The sequence below is a fragment of the Prinia subflava genome, chromosome Z (assembly GCF_021018805.1).
Source record: "Prinia subflava isolate CZ2003 ecotype Zambia chromosome Z, Cam_Psub_1.2, whole genome shotgun sequence".
NCBI classification, from domain to species: Eukaryota; Metazoa; Chordata; class Aves; order Passeriformes; family Cisticolidae; genus Prinia; species Prinia subflava.
Genome location: NC_086283.1, coordinates 9,147,491 through 9,170,952, shown reverse-complemented (window position 1 = coordinate 9,170,952; position 23,462 = coordinate 9,147,491). Strand labels below are relative to the sequence as shown.

General features: G+C 40.4%; 1 protein-coding gene and 1 long non-coding RNA gene across 2 annotated transcripts; one reads left to right on the top strand and one right to left on the bottom strand.

The window, feature by feature from the left end:
* The first annotated feature begins 1 nt into the window (after position 1).
* LOC134564816 (uncharacterized) lies at positions 2–10,892 on the top strand. Its single transcript, XR_010083660.1, has 3 exons — positions 2–84; positions 170–238; positions 10,837–10,892. It is a non-coding gene; the product is annotated as an uncharacterized LOC134564816 (long non-coding RNA).
* Positions 10,145–23,353, bottom strand: BDH2 (3-hydroxybutyrate dehydrogenase 2). Its single transcript, XM_063424029.1, has 10 exons — positions 23,241–23,353; positions 21,797–21,877; positions 20,248–20,326; positions 18,205–18,301; positions 17,560–17,668; positions 16,324–16,384; positions 15,543–15,656; positions 15,006–15,064; positions 14,207–14,299; positions 10,145–12,493 (listed from the first exon to the last, which is right to left on the bottom strand). Exons 2-10 carry the CDS (start codon positions 21,866–21,868, stop codon positions 12,440–12,442), a joined length of 738 nt encoding a protein of 245 aa, XP_063280099.1. The 5' UTR covers positions 21,869–21,877; positions 23,241–23,353; the 3' UTR covers positions 10,145–12,439.
* Between the last annotated feature and the right edge of the window lie 109 nt (positions 23,354–23,462).

Sequence of the window (23,462 nt, the reverse complement as noted above, 5' to 3'; positions counted from 1 at the left end):
GAGAAAGGCAAGGCCACCTCGCCACAGCTTCAGCTCTTGAAAGCCCTGTTCACAGCAGCCTGTGGGACAGGAAACATTGACTAAGTAGGGATATTGAATATTCTGTTTAACAGGAATGGTTTCAGGGAGTGAATGAGGAATCTAACTGTTGTTATCTGTTTTGTGGCAGGTCTTCACTGTGTTGGCCAGGATCAAGAACCTACTTTCAAGAACTGTCCCTTGGATCAACGGGACCAAAGTGAGTAGTTAGTGTACTTATGTCAGCATGGGTCTTTTGGAAGTTCACAGGTTTTGGGATTTTTTTGAGGGGAGACAGGGTTGTTTTGGTTTTTCAGTTTCATGTTCTATGCCAACAAAAATCGGTGATTGAGAAATCACTGAGTGGAATTTATACCTCACGGTTAAGGCCTAGCCCATGGAAACCAGCCATTTTAGTACCTCCCTGTAAAATACACTTTTCCCGTTTTAAAAGCAGAAAGGTTTGTATTAGATCCTCTCATTTCTGTTGTTTTTGAATGGGTGGAGAGGGAGAGCTGACTGACAGGGGCAGCATGTGCATGCCGAAGGCATGACTGACCTCTGCTGCCTGGGTCCTCTCAGCATTCTGCCTTGCACTCAGAAGGTACAGAAAGCAATGCAAATGAAATACCACAAACACCACCAGAGCAGAGCAACCGGCACTCAGAATACATAACCATTAAAACACCCAAACCATCATTATCCACAAAAAGGCGCCAAGTAAACCCGGGAGCAGCCTCCTGCCTGCCACGCCTGCTCTCAGCTCCCGTCACCGCTCCTGCTGCAGGGGATGGGGATGCAAGGAGACGAAAGGGGCAGAAAACTCACCTGGGGCGCGGCGGGGCCCAGAGCGAGGGACGCGCTCCCCGCGCAGCTGGAGCCGGGGACCGGGAGGGCAGCGCCGGGAGCTCCGCGGGATCGGCTCCGGCTGCTCCTCCCCCGCTGCTGCTGCTGGCGCTACAGGCCCTCCTGCACAGCCACGGCCCTCCCGGGCCTGCAGCCGGGAGTGCCGCAGCGCCTCCGCCTGCCTTGCGGAGTGGGTCACCGCGGGAAAGGCGGCAGCTGGCCGTGGTCCCAGCTGCCAGCTTGGCGGGGGCCATGGACCAGACCTGTGAAAAAGGCATATTGTATATGTGGCTCTACGCAGATATTTACTATATGTAATCTGATAGATAGAAAAGTTATACTATATTAACATTAGAATAATATAGTGAATGTAGTTTTGTAATTAACAGTAAGTTATAGTACAATAGAAGCTGTGTATGTGTGTTATATTTTTTTGCTCAAGAAGAGAAATTCCTCAGCACAGAGATAACATTCACAGAGGCCCCTAAACCTTACAGAGGCCTCTAAACCTTCTAGTGAAGAAGAATTTATGGCCTCTTATCCACAGAACCTAACTTTCTCAAGGACGTATGCTCTCATGCGTTCTTTTAATTAACAGAAAACTTTTGTGACAAGAAACAGCTGAAAATTACTCGTTTTACGTAAGATATGAATAGTCATAAACTGAAGGCTTAAAAAAGAAGACTTCTCTTTGTTCGGGGCCCTTCTCCTTCCTAGCCTTTGTCTGGGAGGGAGGGGGGACAAAAGCCCGGGCTGCCTTCTTTGCTCTTATTTGTCTCATTATTTGTCCTGTCTCTGAAAACTTTTTTTAAACTTTTATTATTGTATTAATATTTTTGTAACCAATTTTTATTCTATATTAAATATTCATAAATTTCAAAAAAAACGAGTGATTGGCATTTATCACAATTTGGTAGCAGAGGATGGTTTAAAATACCCCACTGCGGGTGCTGTGGGAGGATTAGAGACCAGGGAGACGCGTCCCGCCTGCATTAGGCGGCCCCGGCTCTGGTCCTCGCAGAGTACCCCAGAAAGGGGTAAGATCCAAGGACAAAGGGAGACAATAAGGCAAAGAGAAGGGAAAGAATTCCCTAAAAACCGCGGTAACCAGCTCCTAACATCAAAGTGTACACGAAGAATAAAGACCCAAGGACAACGGAGTGGTAAGAATTGCTGGGACTGGGGGGGGCAGCGCTTGGCGCGGAACGGGGGCTGAAAGTGTGTGTGCCTGAGAGGCGGGCTGGGGTAACACCCAGACCTTCCAAGCGAGAGCGGAGTCCCCTACGCTGCGGTTCCGTTGTCCCGCGAGGGAGGCGGCCAGCACCGGGACGAAAGTGAATGATAAAAAGGAGTGAGAGAAACCCCCCAGGAAAAAGGTAAAGTGTGTGAAAAAGGGGACCCTAAAAAAAAAAAAAAAAAAAAAATAAAAAAAAAAATAAACCCAAGAGCACCTGAGGTTGGGAAGGGAGAACCCCCCAACACTGTCAGATTGAGGGTTTTGATAACCAGCTGGATTGGAGGAAGCAATTCCGAGACATCCAGGGTTATGTTAAATTCTGCAGAATCTAGGAAATAAACCCAAGAGCACCTGAGGTTGGGAAGGGAGAACCCCCCAACACTGTCAGATTGAGGGTTTTGATAACCAGCTGGATTGGAGGAAGCAATTCCGAGACATCCAGGGTTATGTTAAATTCTGCAGAATCTAGGAAATAAACCCAAGAGCACCTGAGGTTGGGAAGGGAGAACCCCCCAACACTGTCAGATTGAGGGTTTTGATAACCAGCTGGATTGGAGGAAGCAATTCCGAGACATCCAGGGTTATGTTAAATTCTGCAGAATCTAGGAAATAAACCCAAGAGCACCTGAGGTTGGGAAGGGAGAACCCCCCAACACTGTCAGATTGAGGGTTTTGATAACCAGCTGGATTGGAGGAAGCAATTCCGAGACATCCAGGGTTATGTTAAATTCTGCAGAATCTAGGAAATAAACCCAAGAGCACCTGAGGTTGGGAAGGGAGAACCCCCCAACACTGTCAGATTGAGGGTTTTGATAACCAGCTGGATTGGAGGAAGCAATTCCGAGACATCCAAGGTTATGTTAAATTCTGCAGAATCTAGGAAATAAACCCAAGAGCACCTGAGGTTGGGAAGGGAGAACCCCCCAACACTGTCAGATTGAGGGTTTTGATAACCAGCTGGATTGGAGGAAGCAATTCCGAGACATCCAGGGTTATGTTAAATTCTGCAGAATCTAGGAAATAAACCCAAGAGCACCTGAGGTTGGGAAGGGAGAACCCCCCAACACTGTCAGATTGAGGGTTTTGATAACCAGCTGGATTGGAGGAAGCAATTCCGAGACATCCAGGGTTATGTTAAATTCTGCAGAATCTAGGAAATAAACCCAAGAGCACCTGAGGTTGGGAAGGGAGAACCCCCCAACACTGTCAGATTGAGGGTTTGTGAAGGGCATTGATAACCAGCTGGATTGGAGGAAGCAATTCCGAGACATCCAGGGTTATGTTAAATTCTGCAGAATCTAAGAAATAAACCCAAGAGCACCTGGGGTTGGGAAGGGAGAACCCCCCAACACTGTCAGATTGAGGGTTTGTGAAGTGCATTGTCTGGCCAGGTTAAAGAGTGTAAAAGTGTGTGGAAAGTAAAAGGTACCTTGTAGTTGTGATTGTTTTGTTGTGTGTGAGATTAAGTGAAAAATAGAGTAGAGTGAATGTGGACGAATGAAAGTATAGAAAGTGTAGATTTTTTATTTTAAGCTTTATTATAGTTCCTCAGAGAAAGTAAATTGTATTAAGAAATAATGTGGGAGAAAGGAGAAAAGTAGGTTTTTTTTTGTGGGGGGAAAAAAGGAAAGTGAACAGAGACAGGGATGGGTAGAATAGAGAAAATTTTGAAAGAAAAGGGATAGAAGTCCAGTGGAGAGAAATCATCAACAGAGATACCACCCTAAGATCGTCCCCTGGGAGCTGCATTGCCGGCTCCGGTGTTGGTGCCTGTCTCAGTCCCAGTGCTTGCCCCAGGTTCTGGCTTGTCGCTTGTTTCTGCCCGTTTCCGTCCCAGGCAAGAGTCCGCTGTTCGCAGCGGCAGCCCAGCCGGTTTCTCCCCTCCCCCCCCCCTCGCTGTTCGCAGCGGCGGCTCAGTCGGTACCCGGCCCCCACCCCGGTCCCTCTCGCTATTTTCCCGCAAAGGCTTTTTCAGCCTCATTCCCAGTATTTTGTTTGTTTGCTAGTTTGTTTTGGCAGCGCTGAGCGTTGCCGCCACTGCCTTGCTTTTGTTGGAAGCGGCGAGTACGGTCGCCATGAGCCACGCGGGGGGGTGGCCGCGTGGTGGCTTAGCCGACCCTGGAGGGTCCCCCCCCCCCCCCACGGCGGCGGTGGCGGCAGAGCGGCCAGTTCCCCTCCCTCCTCCCCCCAGCAGCGGCGGTGAGTCCCCCTCCGCTTGCGGCGCGAGGGGGGGGGGGGGGCTTTTCCCTCTCCCCTCCCCCCCCCAGCGGCGGCGAGCCCCCCTCCGCTTGCGACACGGCGGCGGCAGGGCGGCTGGTTCCTTCTCCTCCCCCCCAGCGGCGGCGGCGGGTTCCCCGTCACCCCCCTCCCGTTCGCGGCGGCGGCGGCGGCGGCGGCGGGGCAGCGGGCTCCCCCCCCCCCCCCCTTCCCCCCTTCCCGGCGGCAGTTCCTCCGCTGTCGGCGTGTGGCGGGTTGGTCCGGTCCCTAGCTGCCTCAATAGCGATTCCAGCTCCAGTGGTGCTGGGCGTTGACTGCCGGAGGCGGCTGGACCCGCCAGCGTAAGCCATGCGGAAAGCGCGGCCGCATGGAGGAGACCGGAAATTGCTTCCCCTTCGGGAATTCCAGTGGCAGACCCCGCCCATGCCCCGTCCTTGGAGGACCAAAAACTCAGTGATCAGTCCTCCAGAGCTCCCCACTTCCTGTTGGGGAAGCCGTTCCCTTGGAAACCGCAGTCAATGCAGATCATCTCAGGAAGAAAGGGAGACGGGCGGCCGCACAGCCGTGCCATGGCAGAGGGGCTGCCCGGTGGAGGCGGCGGCGCCGAGCCGCGCGTAGGACGCGCAGCTCCCTGCCCGCCCCTCCTCCAGCTCGCTTATCAGCGCCCGCAGCTGCCCTTTTCCTTATGACTGAGAGACTCGGGTCATAGAAGTTTTAAAGATTTTTTCAGTGTTTCTCATGCGCTAGCCTTCAATTTCTTTTAAATCAGTAGCCTGTAAAATTCAGACAGCGTGCATGTGTTCTGGGATGTTTTAGGAAAGACTTGTAAGTTTTTTTTTTTTTTTTTTTGAGAAGAAAGGAGACAGTGTCTGAAGCTGTGCTTTTTTAAATGACTGCTGCTTGATGTGCTAACATTTTTTTTTCAAGCGTTTTTCACTTAGTGAGAGAGAGCTTGGCCATGTGAAGTCAGTGTTTAGTGCTTTCTAAGTGTCTCTTCTACAGTTGATAAATGAATGTGTGTGAAAGTTGAAGGAAGAGGAGTGAAGAAAGAGAAGTATTAGTGTTCACTAGATTATTTGCTTAGTCTATGTTATATTTTAGAAGATGCAGACAGGAGGAAGAGTTAGAATTTGTGGAAGGTACAAAAGCAAGAAGAATTTGTTTGGTAGATATTTCAGAGAAGCATGGTGTAAGTAAAGATGTGATGGAGTGCAGGAGCAAGAAGAGACTTTTGCCTGTCATCAGGGATGTGGTGATATAGAAAGATACCAGAATTTAGATAGGAGATGTTTAGTTAGTCCCAAGAACAAGGAGTAATTTGTTAAGATGAGAATTACAAGTGAAATTAGAAATAAGAGTGGCTCCAAAAAATGAAATAATTTGGCAGACCAGGAAGCTAAGGTGCAGCAGAGAATGAAGCTAAAAGGTTCATGTTAATATTAACTCCAAATAAGGAAAATTAAAAATTCCAGAATTTAGTGAAATAGAGGAAAAAGAATTGAAAGAAATAAGAGGTAAACCAGATGAATCAAAGAAACAGAAACTTCTTGATAGAAGGCAATTACTTAATAAAGTACTTACTAGAAAAATATTAAAAGACATGCATCAGAAAACTCACTGAGGTACCCAAGCTTTGTGTGATTATTTCCTAAGAAACTATGAATACATTGAGATTTGTAAGATAACAGAGAAGATAACTGAAAGATGTATAACTTGTCAAAGGATAAAATAAAAAGATAATGAGGAGAACTACACTAGAAAGTAAAGAATTAACCTTTAGACCATTTCAAAGTATCCAAGTAAATTTTACAGAACTTTCTCAAGTTCAACGATGGAAATATATATTAGTAATAACAGACCATTTAACTCATTGAGTGGAGGCAGTTCCCACTGCCAAGGCTACTGCTAATGTAGTAAGTAAAACCCTTTTGAAACAAATTATTCCAAGATGTGAGATGGTTAATAAAATAGATTCAGACAGAGGAACACACTTTACATCAAAAGTGTTACAACAATTAATTCAAGCTTTGGGGACCCCAGGCCCAGCAGCTCTGGCTTTGTAAGAAAACCCTAACAGAAGCTGTGAGGCAGCTGTACCAGGACCCCCCTGACCTTAGGCCCCTCTGAGCATTGGAGTCTAAGAAGAGAATGAATATCTTTGTCCCCAAGAGAGAAATCCCAGAAGCCCCAGGGTGTCCTTAGGGAAGTGTTCCTAAGTTCTGCTTCTGTTTGTCAATAATGCTGGAGTTAGTGTTGTTTGTTAACCTGTGTATACACACCAGAAAAGAACTATTATTATAGTCCCAGATCTTCGCCTGAGAGGCCCCTAATTTTCAAAATTACAATAATTCAGAGGGAGAGAATTTGAATTCTTCATTACAAGGGTGGCTCCAGCTTTTCTGTGGCAGATACCTGTCTTTCAGACTAAGACAGGACCATTTTTTTAGTTATCCTATAAAACTTAGGTGTGATATTTATAACAGTATTTTAGCATTGTGCAGCTTGTATTCCAAGATTTTGTTAAAACCTATGATCAAGTTAATATGCTGCCATTTCTGTCAGCTATATAGTGCACACACAGATAGATTATGTTGTGCCAAAATGCAATTCAAAGGAATTATAAATTGCACCATATCAAAATTGTTGTGATTAATATCTCTAACTCCAAAATGAGAAAGTCCTTTTCAGGTATTGCTGACTGAGGCGGCAATCCAGATCAAGGAATGAAGATGAATTCACCAGCAGAGCAAAAGGACCTGTGGAAAAGCCTAAGGAGTGGACAATATCACCAGAACCGAGTGATACAAAATTAACTCTTAAACGGGAATGAGTAGTAATGAACTGGGGAGATCCACATGATCCAGGAAACATACGCAGGATCACACCTGACTGAAAACTTAGACTGAGTTTTGCATCAGTAGTTTCAAATACCACCTGAGAAAACTTTAAGACACCTCCAGTACCCTCCATGGGGAGGAATACTTCCACCACAGACAGGAGGATCGAGATTGTTTCAGACAGAAAACCCCTGTGTTTTTGCCTTAGCCTGTAATTTATATAAAGAGGAGGGGGAATTACAACCTCATATATTGCCAAGCCAAATACCCTGTTTGATTCACCCAAATACTAGACATGCTAGTTGGTTTAAATGTGTTTGAGCTGTAGGAAAAATTAGTACTGTAGTTCACCCAAACGACACTCTCGTTGCATGAAGTGTAGAGTGTCACCTGAGCCCCCTATCCAAGCAGAATTTGAAACAACTAAAATAATAACTTTGTTGTGTGGATGAGAATTATTAGTGCCTGTTGAACGAGAGGTGGCTGAGGAAAAGTGAGAGACCACAGTTAAGGAGTGTCAAGAACGATTTGCCTAGAAATTAGCTAAGAGAAAGTGACAATAGAGGAGAGGGCAAGACCAGATTAGCCTCTATAATCGCCACCGAGAAGATCACATACACCTGCTGTGGGCTGCAACCCCATAGGCATGAAAGGTAGGAGTATAAGCCATACTGGACCTCTCCTGGTTCTGTCACTCATTTTCTGGCTCTTCCCTTTTGGGATGTCGACCCAGCCATGCTACAAGTGTTACCAAAAACTGTATATAGAAAAGACACCGAGGCTCCTTCTTTATTTCTCACACTCATATCAACAGTCACTGTTATAACCCCTCCAAACTAGGAAACTGCATACACAATAAGAAAAAGTATTAGATTGCGGAAAATTTAAGGGGAAGTGAATGTGCAAAAGGGGACAAATAGATGTGTTTCACCCACATTACTGAGAGTAAAGCAAAGGATTTGGCCCAAAACTCCCCCCACAAGTGGAAAGGGAGCTGTACTCTGGGTGTCATACAACCAAGATTTTTTTCTTTTGCCTAGACCTGAAGGCGATCACTTAAGAATACTAGTTATAAAGATCTAAAAAGAAGCAAGAGAGATATAATTAGAAGATTATAAAAAAATTGGGGAGAAGATGAGTGGCCCCCTGAACGCATACTGGCAACATATGGGCCAGCCACCTGAGCACAAGACGGGAGTTAGAGATATCGAACTCCCATTTATATGTTAAATTGTATCATAAGGCTTCAAGCAGTCGTAAAAATAATAACAAACAAAACTGGTCTAGCAATAGAATTAACATCCAGGCAACAAACTCAAATCAGAGCCGCTGTGTATCAAAACAGATTAGCACTAGATTACCTATTAGCTGAAGAAGGGGGCGTTTGTGGAAAATTCAATACATCAGATTGTTGTTTAAAAATAGATGATAATAGAGATACTATCCTAGATATAATCAATGATATCAGAAAAATCACCCATGTACCAGTTCAGAAGTGAGAATCCATGCTAAGTACCAGCTGGTGAGATAATGTGTTAAGAGTAGAATGGTGAAAGAAACAAGGCTTTTTCCTCTTATGTGCTACAGCTAGTTTAATATTCTTTCCTTGCTTGATCCCTTGTTTTATTAGATTAATCACTAGTGTAGTTCAAGGTATGCAATTAGTAACCTTAGATCAAAAGATAGATACAACAAAAAAAAAACAGTGCAAAAGATTATAGTATTAAAGAAACAAAATAAAGTAGAAGACCCCCTCCAAAAAGCTAGACTGATTTATGAAGAAAATAAACATAGAAGAGATGCAAGAGAGCAGTAAATATCCGCTCGAGCCAATGTATTATAACAAGAAAGAGGAGAGATTGTGAAAAAGGCATATTGTATATGTGGCTCTACGCAGATATTTACTATATGTAATCTGATAGATAGAAAAGTTATACTATATTAACATTAGAATAATATAGTGAATGTAGTTTTGTAATTAACAGTAAGTTATAGTACAATAGAAGCTGTGTATGTGTGTTATATTTTTTTGCTCAAGAAGAGAAATTCCTCAGCACAGAGATAACATTCACAGAGGCCCCTAAACCTTACAGAGGCCTCTAAACCTTCTAGTGAAGAAGAATTTATGGCCTCTTATCCACAGAACCTAACTTTCTCAAGGACGTATGCTCTCATGCGTTCTTTTAATTAACAGAAAACTTTTGTGACAAGAAACAGCTGAAAATTACTCGTTTTACGTAAGATATGAATAGTCATAAACTGAAGGCTTAAAAAAGAAGACTTCTCTTTGTTCGGGGCCCTTCTCCTTCCTAGCCTTTGTCTGGGAGGGAGGGGGGACAAAAGCCCGGGCTGCCTTCTTTGCTCTTATTTGTCTCATTATTTGTCCTGTCTCTGAAAACTTTTTTTAAACTTTTATTATTGTATTAATATTTTTGTAACCAATTTTTATTCTATATTAAATATTCATAAATTTCAAAAAAAACGAGTGATTGGCATTTATCACAGACCTGAGCCATCCGAGGCTCTGGATACCCGTCAGGGCACCCAGGGGGAAGATTTTTGTGTCTTTCATAGCCAGTCCCTCATGACATTCCGTGCATCTGGTACGGACGAAAAAGGCTTTCCGTGCTGCCTTTCTCATGGCTGTGGGAAGACGCACGGGGAAGCTGCACGCAATCCTTTAACCCAGACTACAGCACTGGAGGGTTGGAGATTTGGTGCAAGGAAAGGGTGAGGAGCTATTGCTCAATCTTTCTGGATGCACACAGATAAATTGCACTGAGGCAGACAGGAGAATTAAAAAAACCACCAAAAACAAACCCGACCAACCAATCCCCAAAACCACCCCAAAATAAACATAACTTGCATATTTATGTTGTTCCCATCCCAGCATTTCTACTTCTTAAAGATAAAGCAAGTTCATCCACCTCATTTGTAAGTGCACATGAGGTAATGAGACAGACCTTCTCTTTTTCTCAACCCTAAATTTGCAAGCTGCACTTGAGTGCATGCAACAGCAGAGTCAAATGCCACATGTTGCTATTTTGCTCCTGGTGTCATCACACAGAACTAAGCTCACCAAAAATCCAAGAGAAAATGAAAACATTTTTTATCAGAATAATTTTTCCAGAACAACTCAGAATCAGGGAAGTCTATTCCTCCCTCCCCCACAAGAGAAAAGTTTGACCTAGAATCTGAAAAGTCAAAAAGCCTCTTTATATTATCACTGGGGTGGAAGGAAAACAAAGAGAATTACCCAGTTCCATTAAAAACAGACCAGGGAATTAGGTCACAAGAGCATTAAGAAGCATTTTCCTTTAATAATTCCTGCAAGTCTGCTGAAAAGCCTCATGACATTGAAACTCATTTTAGAGTTGCAACTGTTAACACCTCATGAAAAGCACTGCTAATAAGGCAAGAGGCAGCAAGCTCTGCTGATTTTTACATTTCTGGTTCACCAGATTCTTGGACTACCACTAAAAAAGCCCTTACTGCAATTTAAAGGCAGGTGGTACTTATCTTCTTGCACAAGTGCTTTGACAAGAACAACAGCAGCAGCCATTTTTGAGCAGCAACTGTGTACTATAATCACTTCATATGAGCTTGGAAACGCTAAGTAATGATGGTCAACGTGCAATAAGTAGAATGCATTTTCTCTCTGATTCTTGATTTTATTTTCAGAATACACAGTATATAATCCTTGTGTTACTGCAGTGGGGAAATTTTCTCTTTTCAAGGTAAGCCTTCTTCACGTACTACAAACAAAGGACTTTGGCCCTCATATTAAACTCTGAAACCATGTCCTGCCAGCCTCAATTTTTAATATTTGAATTTATGTCAGTGAACATTTTTCAAGGCATTTTGGATAAGTCTGGATTTGTGCCCCAGCTTGATCCTGCTTGGCTGCCAGGGTCACTTGATTGAAATACTAGATTCTCTAAAACCCCATAAACAAACTACAAGGTCAGAATGCTCTAACCATGATTAAAGGTAAATGTTAAACCCATAAATGTGCCCAGTGAAGTCAACATCCAGAATATTTCTCTCATTTGTAAAATTTACATTTATATTCAATTATTTTAAAATAAGAGACCAGATTTTAACTAGATGTGTTTCATTATCTTTGAAATGAAATAATTTATATTAATGCTTCAGCTGATACTGAAAAGCTTAAACAACAACTTTATAAACATGGCAGTTGTTACAGAAACACACAATACTGTATATTTTTCCTGTGCTTTGATTAATGATGAATCATATTTAGTAGCATTTAGTCCTTAATTCCTCACATATCTATGTATATAATGTATATTAAGATATGTATTAAATTACATAGAGTTTCATTTATGAACTAGATAAATGGAGCTATGTTAAAGGTAATCATATTTATAGGCAGTCACCCATGTTGGTTTTAAGCAGTATCTTAGTAAAACAAATGCTTTGTGAACTCAGGTTATTCATTGCCTTACATCTCTGGGTCAGGATCTATGTTTTTCCCAGGGTATGAAACTTGACAACAATAGGTTTTTATTTAATGAATCAAAGCTACCATGTGCTATCACAATAAAAAACATCAGCACATACTCATGTAGAAACAGTCCTTTTCAGAGAAATTTTGCCTTGTGCTTTAGTATGAACTGTATTGGTACTTGAGAATAAGGTGTAGAGCACCAAAGTGTAGCACCTAGCAACAGATTTTACTCTTAATTTGTCCAGTATTAGTACATAATTTTGGAGAGGAATATATTTGCTCTATCTAGAGTGGTAAAATCCACTCCTTTTGCTTTTGTGCTGCAAGTCAAGCATATTCATGAAGAACCAGTCACGGATTTGAGAATCCCCCTTACATATGCCCTCATCCATACCTGCTAGAGTACTGCCCTTACATAGAGTTTCCTTTACATGAAAATTTAATTGTATTAATTTCCAAATACCTTGTAAGAGGAGAATAAAGATAATAGTTAATTCCTTTCACTCAGATTTTGCTTAAAACACGACTCAGATTTTGTAACATAAATAACATTTTTGGCCTCCTGAAATCTTAAACATTAACCTGCTCTTCTTTCATATTTTTGGAGTTGCCATAAATTGAAGCCACCTGAAGTATGTTTTACTTCAGTGTTACTCTATTTAAGGAAAAGTTAATCAGTAAGATCAATCTAGAGAGAGATAGCAGCAAATTTGTTTGGAAAGACATCACATGCATGATCTTAATGTTTGCAAGAAACACCATCCTCATTTTTTGCCCATCATAGTACGAATTTCCATTTGCAGGTAGAGTCAATCACAAGCTCCATCCTCCATCGATGATTAGTTCATTACCAGTCACATAGGCAGACTGAAATTACATAAAATAAACAACGATTTCAAGTAATTTTTCATGCTTGTTAATTACAGGGAAACACTTTTTCTTTAAAAAAGAATTTTTTTTTTCCTTTGAAAAATCTGCTTTCTTTTTATACATATTTTTTTTGTTTTACAAAAATACCTGAATAAGTAATATGATATCTAAATAGAAACAAACACAGAACTTAAAGCTTTTTACTTAATTCAAGGAAGCTTGGCAAAAGTATTATTTGAGGCATTAAGATGAGAATGCATCCTGAGAGTACAAATTTACAAAAGCTAGACTTCAGATATCTTACCTGCAGGAATAAATTCCTCTCACTATGATGTTATTAGGTCTGTCTAGCTGAGCAGAATCTGACCAGGTTAGCCAATAATTATAATGGGATCTAACTAAAAACTATTATACAGATGGTGGGGGGTAAGCAACTGAGCTCTTGACATTGTTCCCTGCATCAGTGCTGAAACACACTGAATATATTGAAAAAATGGAATTCTGTTTACACATGGTTGAAAACCCTGTGAGCAGACTGGAAAAAATTATTATCATTATGGAAATACTAAAACCAAGATGAAATTGAGAAACAGACTATTGATAGATAGCAACATCAATAGTAGACTAAATCCACTGAAGTATTTTGGTATGCACATCAGGACTGATGGACATGTCCAGACAAATCCATTCTGATAAAGTCTTGCACATGGCCAGAATGGAATAAGCTACCTGAACATTTATCAAGTCTCTGAGGGTGTCCAGCACTTCTCCGAATGGCTTAATAGTAGTGAGACAACTTCTCTGGGCATACTTTGTAAAATAAAAGGTTTTGATAATGACAAAAATAATAAACATCATAGAACAAATAAATACAAGTCGAACACCGTGTAGAGAACACTCTTACAACTGTATGGCAGTCTAAAAAAGCACTTGAGCCTCCCTATGCAGTCCCTTTAGTACTCGATAGTCCAGGTTTGGCACCTTGCCCAATGAAATTGGCAACAGGCTTTGAGGTACACTTCCAAGGCCCAGTCAGTGCTCCTGTGCTGGCACTGGGCCAATTACAGTGAGAAAGCTATGGAAAGTTTTAGTTTAACTTCCTTACATGTTCTAAGGTAAAGAGAAACTATTTTTTTTATATAGAAGCACCTGCTCAAATGTGGGAGTGCATTCTTACACCAGTCAAGTTTTTAGTCTCAGTAAATTTATAGCAGCTGAATAACATTGGTGTGTGTTCATTAATGTTGGTGCTGTTTGCAATGATCATCATGGTGTGTAACAACCACAGGGGGTCTGTCGTTTTCTTTATGCTGGAATGGCAAATTCACCCTGGGCATTAGCTAAAATCTCCAGCAACTCTACTAATGCTATCTCCTTAAAACAGGATTTAGTCATGGTGCAGCCTTGGTACAGCTGACAAGTTCATTTCTCTTTGTCATTCAGAATGACTGGGGGCAGCCAATTTGCTCAGGTGACATGAAACCACCAGGCTTTATGCACCAAATATATAATGCCTTGCAATCACTGTCAACGTTCAGAACTTTTTGCATTGCAGGATGAACTCAGTAAAAGAAGATGGTTTGGTTTTTATTTTTGTAACGATGCAGCTCAAAGGGAGTATAAATTGTCTCAAAACAAATACCTTCTCTACTGGGAAGCAGCAAAGTAGCATGGGATTCTGTGACAGGACATTTTATTGTCTAAACTTACTTCATCAGAGGCCAAGTACACAAAGAGATGGGCGACTTCTTCAGCAGTAGCCATCCTGCCAGTCTTCTGTCTGGCTAGAAAGTCTTTCAATGCCTGGATATACAAGAGCATTTGGTATATCAAAAATAAAAAAGCAATTATTTTAACCTCTTGACATGTACAAAGCAATACTGGAAACAGGCCTCTAGTAATAACTTCCTTTAGAGCACTAAGTAGGGAATTAAAGCTGGAAAAACATAAGATTAACAGGGATGTGAATTTCAGGTTCAAAAGAATTTGGAGACTTTTAGAAAACAGCTAAATGTCTGGTTTCAGAATAAAGCCAACATAAAATCCTTCTTCCTTTGGTGATAGATATTCCCATGTTCTTCAAATGAGAATGTGCCATTATCTAATAAGGATGGTTAAGCATCCCAAGTAACATTGCAATGCATAGGCCAGAATGCCCTGTCTGTATTGATTTTGGACTACCTCATGGCTGACACATGCCACACTAGAAAACGTCCTCTGCTTTTGCACTGGATACTGTAACCAGCACTTGGAGTTGCTTCCATGGATGATATCCTCTACATTCACTAAGCAATATTATCCTTCTGAGGCTTCAGTTCTGGTCTGGCCATAAGGTTTCTGTCTCAAGTTCAAGCTGACCACACTTTCAAAGGAGACAGCAATGTTAAATTATCCACAGTACTCTGAGATTGAGGACATTTTTAAATATGGGCGGAAGTGCAGCTATATATTCTTTTTTTAAAGAGAGTTAAACATACATACACATGTGACCAAGGTATTGCTTTCTCACCTGTTCTGGGTTAGGCCGGGCTTGGATTCTTTCCTGTAAAGATGGTGTGTCAACAGTTCCTAAGCAAAATTTTAAATTTGGTGTTAAAAATCAACTGCATCAGCAATCATGACAAAAGTTTATTTGTTCTATTTGTATGTCTTAACACCTATATGTAACTTTGAAATATAATTCAGGAGAAAGACTGCAAAGCTACCAACAGAGCAGAGAATTTTAAATTTCAGTAGAAGGCAAGAGTTTTGAGAATTCAGAAATTTTTGGATGATTTAACACTGTTAGCCATTCACTGAAAACAACCATTCAAATATTGTGTAATGTATGTATAAAGGGCAGATACTAGGTTAAACAGCTGAAAGTCCAGTTTAACCACAAAATAACCACTTCCTATATTAAGCCTTTCAAGCATGCTCTGTTCTTGTAGACTGCTGGTAGCTTTAGTTACCACTTGCAAGTGTATATTCTTTGTTTGAAAAGCCAAACTCAATCTGTCCTTCTAGCATTTGCTCCTAGTTCACAGAATAATGTAAGAACACTTACCAGGACATATGCAGTTGCATCTGATGCCTTGTTCAATGAAATCAGCAGCCACAGCCTTTGTTAGCCCAATAACTGCAGCCTTTGAAGTACTGTAGACACACCTGTTCACAACTCCTAACAGAAGGTTAAGGCAGCACAAACATAGTTAAAGAGGAGAAGAAGAAAAAAAAACAGAGCCAAGACTGTTCAGTATGCACCTGCTTCTGGACCTCCAGCATTTTCCTGTAGCAGCTGTAGCCTCTCCATAAGGGCAGGCTAGCTGGAATGCCAACTGCCAGAATTCTACTCAGGTATACACCAGAGGAAAGCACACAGTCTTTCAATTGCATAAGTCTGGGTACTAGTCAAGAAAATGTAACAAGCAGCAAAGATTTAGGAACAGCAGAAATCCATCTGTTAGTCATGATCAAGCTTCTTTTGAAAGCTTAGTTATAGCACTTACGTAATTGTCATTTTTTCATGATATCTCTGAAGAATGTATGTACCAAGTTATCAGTGGAAGCAATTCCTTTTTAGTTAATAAATACTGGTAAAAAGGATACTACAAAACATTGAAAAAGCTCAGAGGTAAGGATTTTGGAGTTTCTACAATTTTCCATCTGGGTCCTTGCATTCATGTTTGAGTTGAATGTGTTCACTTTTTTTTCCTAACTGATGCCTCCACAGGATTTGGAAATAGCTTTAAATTTAGAATGTCCTCTAAGTTCAAAGTTGCACAACATTTATATTGTATATTTATGATCTTAAAGATTTATATAAGGAACTCTAGCAAGCTACTGACCTTTAATGCTGGATGCCACAGAAGACATATTTATAATATTTCCAGATTTCTGTTTAAGCATCTGCAAAAGAGTACTTATGTCACCCAAATGAAAACTATTTTGTCATCTGCAGGTTCAGCACAACAGCCCACAGCAACTCACAGAATAGCCCTGCACACACTTGATACACAGGACAGCAAAGCTTAATTGGCATGGGTAGGTGCCACTGACTGAAGCAGTAAAGCTGAGTCTGAAATTCTCACTCAGTTCCCCTGAGCCATGTCAGCATTGAAAACTATGCCAGGGAAGGTTTTTTCCCTAGGTTACCACCTCTCAGTCATTGCCCTCTTGTCACTTAAGTTACACCTCACAGACATCTGCTCATACCATCTACCAATGCAGCAACTCACTGATCCCACTCAAACTCTTCACGTTTTGGAGAAGAATAAAGCACAACAGTCTAGCATCTATGAATTGTAGCTAATTTTATTTATCTTATTACCTTTTTAGGAGTCCTAAAACCTGATATGCCTGAAGTTGCTAAAAAGCCCCAAACTCTGAAAATTAAGTTCAGCTTAACTTTTTAAGGAAAAAACCCACCCCCAAACAAACTAAAAACCAGACCAACCAAGCAAAAAGAACTGGAACAATACTGAAAAAGAAGTTGTCACGCAGTCATGGTTACAGCTTTCAAGTCTGTCCTCTGCATCTGCACACACTTTATTCAGTCCACAAGTTTTTGTAGGCCCAAACCTACGATTATGTAAAACTAAGAAGAATTTTTGAGTTGCTACATTCATGGAATTGTTGTGCTCTAATAAGCATGTTAGCATCAGCATCCCTGAATTTCATCATAAGCTAGTCTCCAGAGTTGTATAAAATTCATGTTAATATACATTATTTATAAACATTTTGTAGCAGTGGGATTGTGCAGCTGTGTGCTGTAGTATAATATGTTAGCACAGTATTGCAATGGCTCAGTCACTGCTTTGCATAAAGTCTGAAGTGTTTTAACTAGTTTACATAGGCCAACTCCTTGAATAAATCTGCTCTACCATATCCTTTAGATAAATTGTCTACCTGAAATATTATGCAATGCAGAGAATGTTTCACAAGAGGATCACTGTAATCTACGGGCTCTCCTATCCAGTGTTGCACACTTGTATTTTGTATATTGTCACAGTGGCAACAACTCTGATCTGTCACACTTCAAACAATGCAGCAGAGACTGAAAGTCATGGGCAGCTAAACCTTGCCTTTGGAAGGAATGTCTTGATCATTAGATACATGCTGCGAACATTGAGGTTCATGGTAAAGTCCCAGTCTTGCTCCTCACACTCCAGAATGGTTCCATGATGAACAAACCTAGAATGAGTGCACAAACTGGATTACTGTCTGTAATTTTTCCACCACTATTTTGTAGTAATTAACTTTTCTAACCTTGAAAAGAGTGGGATAAGAGCACCTTTAAAGGACACAAAGCAGAGTCAATATGTGGAACAAAATGATTGCCAATAGAAGGAATGAAAAAAAAAGAAAAAAAAAAGAAAAAAGAAAAAAGAAAAAACAAAACAAAACAAAACAAAACCCAAAAAAACAAAAAAACGCAAGCACTAGCAGAGTGTCAGGCTTTGTTCATGGCTGTACTAGAAGGGCCGAAGCCATCATTACAGGGTACCCACAGAGTGATGAACACATGAGTTCCAGAGCTGTTCGACCTTGGCCTGGGTTATGTGGCTGTGCAAAAAAAAGTTCAGGGTTGACGGAAACACACAAGGGTTTGTATTAAGAGTATAAAATCCATTAAAATGGAACAAATAAAATGCATTCAAGTAATAGAAAGTAGTTCCGGAAGACAGGGAAAACTGGAAAAATAACAGTAGCAAAGAGAATACAATTACCCAGCAATGTTACAGAGGACATCAATCTTTTCAATCTCCTTGGCCAGATTTTCTATCTGCTCCTTTTTGGTGACATCCAGAACCCATGTTTGAATGCCTAAAAAAACCATGGCATTTGTTTCAATGTATTTGACTACGGATTAGCTGATTATTTTTCTGATGTGCTGAGGATAGCACTTACAATTCAATTCACTCAATGATTAAGTTAGTAAAACAGTTAATCTGGGAAAGCGTATCATGCTATTTAAAATTTCAGGAGAGAACTAAAATTATCAATGGTTTAAATTGTTATACAGCATAACACAAGCAGATGAGCTAGTTTAATTTACCACAAAAACATTCCAAATAAATTTGAATTCCACTATATTCTCACACAGAAGAATTATAGAACCTATATAATCATAATGAACTTTCATGCTCTAGAATAACACTTGGAACTAGTTACATGTGTTGTATAGTGCCATTAATGCCACATTCTCGTGTAGTTGACGATATCAAGAATGAGCTTTATATAATTTAATTGATAAGGAAAAATGATTGTGCATAAATTACTAAAATCATGAGGGCAGCCACACTGGAACAGGTTCCTGCAGAGGTTTTTGAGGAAATTCCATCCTTAGAGATGCTCAAAACTTGACTAAAGACAAACCTGTGCAACCTGCTCTAACCAGTGCCACTTAGAGCACTAGATGGAACTACATGGCCTCCAGAAGTCTCACCCAGCAGATACAATTCCATGAAATGCTGTAAAGCTGTCTCTAAAGCATCAGAGTGTTGTCTGACTTTTGGGAGATTTGATTTAAATTTGATTAATAAAATCAAATTTAAATGGATAAAAAAACTGGGTTTTTTTTTAGACCAAAGCAACAAGCCCATGAATAGTCTTTCTGTGCTTTAGTTAAATGATAGAGACACTTTTGAAGAGATTTGTGTATTTGATCAAACTACAGGCTGGTGATTAACACCATATTGGAATTACCTCTCCTGGATAAAATTCAAAGACTTCAATGTGCCACGTCTTGATTAAATATAGATTAACTAATCATATGTCTGAAGGATGGAAATGGCTCTGAGTATATGGGAAATTATTTCTTTCCTTGTGAGCATACTAACAGAGAGAAAAAATGTAACACTTTCCCAAACACTCTCAGAAGGAACATGAAAAGCCCTCAAGTTCCTAAACAATTGCAAAGGGATTGCTTGTTTGCTTGTGGTGAACTCCAGCTGGCAGAGACTGAAATTCATGCTAAAAGCTATGCCAGGTGTGGTTTTGTGTATTTTACTGTCAGCCTTTAGTAGGAATTCATTAAGTCCACTTTCTTCTCTCAAATCAAGTTAGAGGCACTTTCAGCTGTAAGCTACATCCAAATCTAATTTTTTATTTCAATATTGAAAAAATACTTTTTAATATCTACCACTTGTGTCACTTGTGATTAGAAACACTTCTGTTCAAAACTTGCTCCTTCAAGGATGTTCCTGTGGTGTCAGTAGAAAAACAGCCTTCAGGCCTGAACATTTGTATAAACAGAATAGGTGTATCTAGTGTTGCTAGAATTAAATTTCTGAAAACATATGGAATCTACAAGACAGTAAGGAATGCATTAAAAGGATAGGCCAAGTATGGACCATAGAAATGGGAAACACTAGATCTACCATTTTGTATAGTGGGATGTTCTCTTGATCAGAGAAAAGCATTCCATGGCTTCCAGATTGATGCACTTGATAATTAGCCTAGTGATGCCAAAAGGTAACTGAAATGGGTGCTGTTCTAGCAAATGAATATCAACTTCCTCTGTGACACAAGAAAATCAGTTATTCCACATGTCTGGAATAGAACTCTGATACGCTGATGTTGCAATATTTACATGCCAGATCTCTGCTATTTCACACCACAGAATAAAGCAATGCAAACATTGAAAGAATTCATCTGGATATTTTCCTTTTTTCTGTCTTTTTCAAGCTTTCCTATCCTCAGTATGTATCTCAGACAGCCTACACAAAACTTGCAAGATCTGAACTAATGCCTGCTGTAGGGCAATTTACCTGGATATTTCCCCAGTTCTTGCAGTTTAGACTCATTGATGTCTGTAGCAATGACTTTGGCTCCTTCTTTAGCAAAAGCCTGGAGAACATAAGAGAAGTTTAGATTTATATCCAGATCATATCAGAAATAAAATAGGTTTTCTTTTCAGGTGCTTTTTGGCTTGAAATTCAAGCCAAGCCAAGCCAAGCTGAAGGGTGCTGATCTCTCAGTTTTCATTCTGGGCATATCAGGGAGTTGCACACAACTATGTAACTTTGTGTGATAAGACAGATTTAAGGGGTTTTCCCTAAAGGAAGAAATCCATAAATGAAGTAGAAGAGCATTAACTAGACTAAGATAATGGATATTATTATTGCCCTTATTAGCTGCACTAGTAAGCAATAGGGCTAGAATTGTCTGTATTGTTAGATTTAAATGAAGTTATGAAATTTGACAGGTAAAGGCAGAAGTCGTAAACTAGGATTTTTTTATTTTTAACAAAATCCTTTGTATCCAAATAATTGGAATAGAACAATATTAAAAGCAGCATGACTTGACATTTAACCAGAGACATTGCTTCATTCTTGACAGTCTCCTCAAAAGACTTTCTTTTTATTGTGATTACTGATAAATCAACAGCTAACAAAGTCTATCAAAAGTATTCTGACATCTTGGACCGTAGCCCCTAATCTTTAAAATAAACGTCCTAAGTGCAGCTTAAGAGGATAGTAACATTAAACATACCAGTCTTCCCTGGCTTGTTGGGTATTTAGAAAGCGAAACCATTCAGGAAGATTACCTGCTCCTTGGACCGACTGATTTATGTAAGAGCCAAGATCAGCGGTCTTCTATGTTCCCAACCACATTCATGAGAAACTAACCAGTCTGCTAAAAATGCTACAGGAGTTTTTCCTGAGTTGTTGATTACATTAAAGAGATAACGAGATAACTCTACTGGGTTTTTTATTTGCCACGGGAAAGGGAAGTAGCAGGAGAAGAACTGGTCAAAAGGAGTTACAAGCTAACTGGAAAGTTAATATGTACCTTGAATTCTGTTTAACAGAAATCAAACAAAATTTGTAAAGGATTTCTTACAGTTGCTCATTGGGAGCAAAGTATCATGTGAACCTGGTTATGTCAGTTATGAATATAAGTAGAATACCTTGGCTTTACTGTAGAGTATCCTCACAGTATGCAGCCTTAGACCAGAAAATATTCCCTCTCTCATCTCTATTTTCTCCCAGAACAAAGCAACAGAGATATTGGATAAAAGGCACAGACAGTGCCATCCATATATTGTTAGAAAAGCAGTTGCATCTGTCCTCAAATCTTGCTCTTATCCTTATCGAACATCTTCACTCAAGAGCTGAAGATTTTCATAAATTCAAACAGCACACAGCCTGCATGATACAACATAGTGACTACATTATTCCCTGATTTTTTCGCTGTGTAGTTCTGGTCTCATCTATGGTTTATTAATTCAAGAAATGGTTAGGTGCAAATGTTATTGGACAAGCTAGAATGAGAGACTTTGCACAGGCACAGCAGAACAAACGTTTTCCAACTTACAATAGCAGCTGCTCGGCCAATGCCCTGTGCTGCCGCAGACAACAGGATGATCTTCCCGTCCAGCCGCCCCATGGTGCTGACCTGTGCAGGCACAACATGGCACAGAAATTTAACAAAGATAAACCAACACCACCCCTGGGGATCAGATGCAAATATATTCCCAAAATTAGACATGATCCAGGGTGTATCTCTGCAATCACAATTGTCCTGTTTGGCTGCCGTGTGACCCTCACTTATCCAGGGTTCTGAGAGGCCGGGCTGCCTCAACCTTGGGGTTTTTTTCACTTATACATAAGGACCTCAAGGATACAAAAGGCATTTGAGCTCAGAAGTTAAGTTTCATTATAACAGAAATTGGATTTTTTTCTTCAACAGGCAAAAAAAAGCCCAGCTGAAACTGCAGTACAGTAGTTTGTAATCTAATGTTTCCAATCTCCATGGTATTCTCAGAAAGCAGGTCTGTCTTGTTTCTCTCAAACTGCAAACGCTTCAACTTCCTAGACTGCTGTGAATTCCATACAATGCCCTGGCCTTGGTATCTGCCCTCAGTTATCTTGGGAATCTTCCAGCCCCAATGAAGCAGGAGGAGTGAAGCTGCCAGTCTTGCCTCTTGTTCCCTGTTCTCAAGGAACACTGACCATGCTTGGGGCAGTAGAGAACCTCTAGGAGCTGCTACCGTAGTCTGGATGGAGCAGCCAAAAGACAAAAGACAGCCCTGTTCACGTGCTGCGTTAGTTTTGATGAAATACAGCATGCAAAAATGCAGACAAACAAGTAAAAACAAATGCCAAGTATCAAAGGACTTCCTAAAAATGAGGTTACTGAGTTCTAGTCACAGTGTAGTATCTGGAGTTTGTTAATTGGGTTCCCCATAAGCAAAACCCTTGCATTTTCATAATCCTCCAAGCAACTTTGTCTATGTAGATATGAGTATAGAAAGGTGTCATAAGAACAAAGTCTTTAAATATACACATAAATCCAACACACCAAGTACTTAACTGGGAAACTAAAATAATGGTGCCATAATCTTCCCTGTGTTAACAGCCAATGCTGTCCTCTAGAGATGCTCAAATCCATGCCGTGACTTTGGTTACTGAGTCAAATTTAGTGTCGTACTTTACTTTTTGAATCGATTATTCTTTTCTCTTATTTGAATCAGAAATTCTTTTTTGTTAGATGGTTTTCCTGACAAAAGTTGCAGCAAAACTGTTTTCTTGAAGGTTACAGATTCAACAAATTAGGCCTCTGAAGCAACATAATGGAAATATTATTTTCTTTCCAAAAGCTACCTGGATCAGTTTAAGTACTTCCCCAAAACACCTTAACACGTGGGAAGCAAAACGCATTATAAATACATTTATCAGTCTAACAATCAGGTTTAATGAACGTTTGTCATACCGATTCTATGAAGCATTTGCAAAGAAATATTAATATAGTCACTCACCAAGAGATCTCAAACAGCTTTGTTATATTTACTGACCCTTGTATGAAAGGAAGTTCTACAGGGTTTTTTTTTTTTTAACTGTGCTTGTTGGGATTTGTAGTCCAACTGCTAAGTTTCTCTATACGAACGTAATTTCCTGTTGAAACACTGAGATGCTGCCATCTAGTGAAACTCGGGATTTTAAAAAAGGGTGATTTTTCTCCTGCACAGGAAATGACACTA